Source organism: Lissotriton vulgaris, chromosome 4_1 (assembly GCF_964263255.1).
Source record: "Lissotriton vulgaris chromosome 4_1, aLisVul1.2, whole genome shotgun sequence".
In the NCBI taxonomy this organism is placed as follows: Eukaryota; Metazoa; Chordata; class Amphibia; order Caudata; family Salamandridae; genus Lissotriton; species Lissotriton vulgaris.
This window is the reverse complement of record NC_141691.1, coordinates 1,393,218,794-1,393,224,467: the sequence shown is the minus strand read 5'-3', so window position 1 is coordinate 1,393,224,467 and position 5,674 is coordinate 1,393,218,794. Positions and strand designations below refer to the sequence as shown.

The window sequence follows — 5,674 nt, the reverse complement described above, 5'->3', positions numbered from 1 at the left end:
CTTCTTCTCTTCCCTGCTCGTGTTGTACTTTATATACTTCCTTTCTCCCAATGTTTTCATAGTTTCTTCCAATACTATTTTTTCAAAGGCCAATATCCTGTCACTCATTAAAAATGAGGCCGGCGTGAATGTGGAGGCCGGTCTGAAAGTTGTCGCCGAACATGCTGGTGTGGGGGTATTTTTTAAGAAGAAGTATTTTAATCTGATCTTTCTGAAGAATCTCTGTAATTCTAGTCTGATTTGGAAGGTATCCGGGATGGTTGTTGGTATGAATGAGAGTCCTCTGGATAGAATGTTATTCTCTACATCCGTCAGGCTGTAGTTTGATAGATTAATTACCGGATCCAGATTAGCCACTGTAGCTCTGGTTTGAATCAGATTCGATCCCTCTATTCCGATATGATTTCCATCAGTGAGTTGACTCTGAATAGTAAGACTAGGAGGCTGGGCGGGTTCTTCAGATTCAGCTTGTTGGGTTATAGACATAGTTGGTCCTATCTCTGGAGGTGCGTTTGATGTTGTTATCATGATATGTGAGGGATTGTTGTTCCCATCTGCACTGCCTCTTTCTATGCTCGGAGGGTTGGCATCCTCAAGTGTGATAGTTGCAATATTCACATGGGACATTACCATCGATAAGTCTGTCTCCTTGTCGATATCTCCCCTTGGCGTCCGCTTGGAAGAATCTGACCCGGGATGTGCCCTGTCTTGATCTTCCCCGCCCCCATATCCTGGGGCGATCCCAGTTCTGATGTCTCCCCCCGCCTCTGTTCCCTCTGGTGGGGCCTTCCCCTAAAAAAGGGTTCTGTGCTTGATACTCTGAGCTACTTGTCGATGGCTGATTGCTTTCTGTATCAGATCCACTCCCTACAGATGAGTTTGAGAAAGTATAAAACCTGCGCGGTCCCTGCCTTCCCTTGTTAGTGAAAAAACCTTGGCTATCCTGCTGGTAGTAGTTGTCGGCAAGATACGGATATGTAACCTTTTTATCGTAATTTTTTACGTCCTTTGCTAGTTTATCAAGCTTTCTACCCAGTGTGATGGTGTTGAACTCAGCCAGGGATTTTTCGGCGCGTTCTAACGCTTCTTTGGCGTTCGTAAGCGCAGAGTCACCTAGAATTTCCGTCTTAAGGTCTGCAATTTCCTGTATAAGTTTTTTTACATACTCAATGGCCGTCTCTACTCCAAGCACCATCCAGTGCCTGGAGCAATTGTTGGCCACGTGACTGAACCCTTCTCTGAACTTCGGAACGTCTATGAATATTCCTGGTTCATTTCGTACCTGTAGTCCCTGTGGAATAATATTTGCTTCCAAGTATTTGGTCAGAACATGACCGTGGAGTCGTGATCTGATCAATTTCTTTTCTAATCGTTCTAATTTCGCAAGCTTTTCATTAAGGCCAGCATCCGCTGGTAATCTATCGTTCCCTAAAAGGAAACTAGATGTACCCTGTTCATGAATCAGCTTCGCTATATATTCTTCACTGTACGATAGAACTTCGTTGTTAGACATATTCCGGTGTACCAACACTTGGAAGAGACAATGCAATTAACATTTAGACAATACAATACAAAACAACAATAAATGAGAGTAACAAGACCCTCGCAGGTAAACACCTGCACTCAATAAAGTAAGCTTCTTATGGGGTAACCCAGTATCCCTCAGAACCTGGGCAATACAGTAATATTATCAACAATGGTCCTGTCGGGTGTGAACAAGATTGCTTCCAATACTGTACGTATCTCAAAACGTATTAATGACCAAATAGTGTTACTTATTACAATGTGTAGATTAAATCATTGCGTGCAAACCAAACAAGAGGAAGAGTCAGAACGTGTTTTTAATCAGTGAATTAATCTTCATTCATGTTTTCTCTTTTAGCATTCAACTGACTCCTTAATATATGCAAATAGATTATTTACAAATACGGCGCATCAATACAAAACAGTGAAAATTGTGACATGAAGTGAGTTATTGTGACTGAGTGATAACACAATTAGTGACCTATGTACATGTGAATGGGAGGTAATGGAGGGGGAGAAATTCGAAAGCCAATTCTCTAATTTAATAATTCTCAAATCCAACACGCTATATTAGTGAGCTATTTTATGCTGGACTTGGCTGATTGGTCCTTATGGTATATTGTCGACGTTTCGACCCTGTGGACGCCTTAGTAGAGGGTCATGTACATAGGTCACTAATTGTGTTTAGAGCCTCCGTGGCTCTAAACACAAAATGGCCCTCGAGCCTCGCAGGACTCGTAAATCAAAAATGGCCCCTGGAGCCTCGGGGCTCCAAACAGAATGCAGCCTTTGCTAAGCCTCTCAGGCTCTATCCACCGTTGGAGCGGCCCGCTGCCATCCAGGGCTGCTCTGACCTTCCCTCTCAGCCTCCAGCCTTCCCGCACTCACCAGCTGCATCGACTCCTTCCGTGGCGGTCCTGGGCAGCGGGGCTCACAGAAGCGGCGCCTTCCCCTCAGCACGGGGCTTCCCTGGACTCCGGGAGCCCCGCCCGGCAGTTGGCGGCCTTGGCCACCTTTACAGCTTCACCCGGGCCCCCTCCTGGGACCCAGGGCTTTGGGACATCACCGCGGGGCTCTCCTCTCGACATGGGAGCCCCCGCGGAAGCTCGCGCCACCTTCCTCCTCTTTTCCCGGGCTTGAAGACGTTGCCTGGGGAAACCCATCCGGGCAGCCAATCACGGGTCTCCTCTCCAGTGACGCAGAAGGAGTCCCTGCCGGCTGGGCCAATCCCAGCGCGGCCGTTCAGTGACGCCGGCGGCTGCTTCCTCTCGGCCTGGGGCAGCGGCGGTGATCGCACGGGGACCGTAGCGAGGGATGGGCAACCTCGAATTTCAAATAAAATAAGGAAGCGAGGTGGGCACTCGCAAAATAAGTAAATAACCGGGCAAAGTCGCAGGGTAGGCACCTGCCAAACCTCACGCAAAATGCGTGACGGCGACACGCTCGGATTTCAGCAAAAAGTGCTATCAAGCGCTTATGGGACAAAATAAAGTAAGCTTCTTATGGGGTAACCCAGTATCCCTCAGAACCTGGGCAATACAGTAATATTATCAACAATGGTCCTGTCGGGTGTGAACAAGATTGCTTCCAATACTGTAAGTATCTCAAAACGTATTAATTGTTGATAGTCAATTTGAGTGTTAGCCTTTGACTTGTTCTGTTTCTGTGCACCTTGTCTAGCGTTAGCTGAAGCAACTCAGCGTCACTCGACTGACAGGTACTCTTGTTTTTTACGTTGTTATACTGGGGGTATTTACCTGTCAGGTCGTTAAACTTTCCCCTCGGACCCTCCCCTACGAATTGTTGTTATATTGTACTGAGCATCTGAGGCTGCGGGTCCTCGTTTATTAACTCAAGCATCACACAGCAAGTGTAGTGGTGCCACCTAGCTCACCCAATTAATTTATTTAGTTTTCTGCTCATCACGGTTCCTCACTATGGAGGAGTTTGGTGGTTTAGCATTTGATGACGAGGATTTGAACACCATCCTCAGTAACAACCCTAGCATATTAGATGACTTACCCACTACCTCCAACCCCACGACAGAGGATGACTGGGTTAAACTGTTGAATCTCAAGAAAAATCACTCACGTATCTCTCTACACGGGGTGATTATGAATGAGTATCTGCATGGCAAATGTGCACCGTCAGGTTTGATTGTCACCACGGCACCACGACTATTCCTCACCGATAAAGAGTTCCTGAAGAATTGGGCTTTGATTGGGTGGCGGTGTACCCGCGATTGGCTGATATTAATAATTAAAACAGCGAAAAAAACAGCTGATGCCCTATTGATAGAGATCCAAGTTCTGGAGGGTCAAATCAATGCAGCTATTCGCCCTGTGATCTATAAAAAGAACCTGGAAGATGCCAACAAAACCAACAAGGAATATCATGACAACATCCTACTCAATAAAATAGAGAAGTTTAAAAAAGATCTGGCACGCTTTTCCATGGAACTGGCCTATCCCTATTTGAGCGACTCCTATGTAGCTCCATCCACCAACTCCAAAGGGAGAAGATACGGGTCTAACTACTCATCCTCGGGCTCAGACTCGGGTTCCAGCGATCAAGGGAATCCCAATGCAGGCCCTAACGTCGGCATGCGAGGTAGAGGTTTCCAGCGGAGAGCCAACAGAGGCCGAGGTGCTCAACAGTACCCCAATCCGGGACAATGGTGGCCTCCAGGTCCATGGAATTACCATCAGGGACCCATGGGTCCTCCACCAATGGGCCACCCCATGCCCATGTATCCTCCTAACCCGTCATTTTACTATGACCAGTCTTTTTTATGGCAGGGCCGTGGCAGGAATCGCGGAAAAAGAAGAGGCCAACAAACAGTGAGCTGGGCTCCCCAGAGCAACAACAAGACAGGCCCAACACCAGGAGCTGCGACTTAGTAGTAAACCTGAGTACGAGGGCTATCACACCAACCGAGAACACTGTCCTGAACAAAGGGTTGAGTTTTGTCCCTACAAATGAAGGTGACCGTTTCAACTTGAGGTGTGAATTGGAAAGCTTCTACAGGAAAATACGGCTGCACTTTTTCTTCAAAAGATCCGACTCTACTACGGATGCGGTCGTCATACTCGACCCAAGTGAACAGAACACTGGTCTCAAACCGAAGTCAACCTTCACACCCCTGAATCAACAAGTGCCAGCTAATGTCCTAGCCTTCGAGCAAGCAGTGACGCATGATGTCATGAACAACACCCAACAACCAAGAACTTTGTCAACCTGTCTTCGTCGGAGAAACAAGCATTGTCTACCCTTGCCAGTGACAGATCCCTTACCATCAAGCCCGCTGACAAGGGCGGTGCCATAGTGCTTCAAGACACTAACATCTACCATGAAGAATGCCAAAGACAATTGAACGACACGCGAGCCTATCGCCGTCTTCTTGAAGATCCTACCCAGAGAATTTCGAACGACATCAAGAGTCTTGTAGAAGAAGTATTATCAGAGGGCTGGATCACTCCCCAAGAAGCCAGATATCTAGTTACAATACATCCGGTAACTCCATATTTCTATTGTCTCCCAAAAATACACAAGGCCCAGAGACCGCCTCCTGGACGGCCCATTATTTCGGGGATAGGCTCGTTACTCAAGCCTTTGTAGATTTTTTCCTAAAACCGATAGTCAAGGAGACACCGACATACCTACAGGACACTGGGGATGTACTAAGACTATTAGCCGATGCTGAGTTCGACGTTGAGACAGACCTGCTGGTTAGTTTCGACGTCGAGTCTCTATACACGTCAATCCCGCAACAGGAAACATTGGACTGTATCAGAATCATCTTAGAGGCCAGACAACTTGATACGATAACACCAGTATCTTTTATAATGGAGTGTGCAAGGCTCGCCATGATGGAAAACTTTTTCCAGTATCAGAATGAGCTTTACCTCCAGGTCTCAGGGACCTCGATGGGGAGTGTCTTTGCACCCACCCTGGCCAATCTGTACATGCACCAATTCGAGCAAGATCATGTATTGAACCACAGTAACCCCTTTTTCCATCAGGTGGTACTGTGGAAAAGATATATTGACGATATCCTTGTGATTTGGAGAGGGTCGTCCATCGAGGTGTCGGCTTTCCACACATGGCTGAACTCAAGGAATCAGTTTCTCAAGTTTACCATGGAGAGCAG

General features: G+C 47.0%; 1 protein-coding gene across 1 annotated transcript; it reads left to right on the top strand.

Annotated features, from left to right (window-relative positions):
• Positions 1–3,461: 3,461 nt before the first annotated feature.
• LOC147724032 (uncharacterized) lies at positions 3,462–4,424 on the top strand. The gene has a single exon (XM_086966939.1). It carries the CDS (start codon positions 3,462–3,464, stop codon positions 4,422–4,424), a length of 963 nt encoding a protein of 320 aa, XP_086823065.1.
• Positions 4,425–5,674: the final 1,250 nt, after the last annotated feature.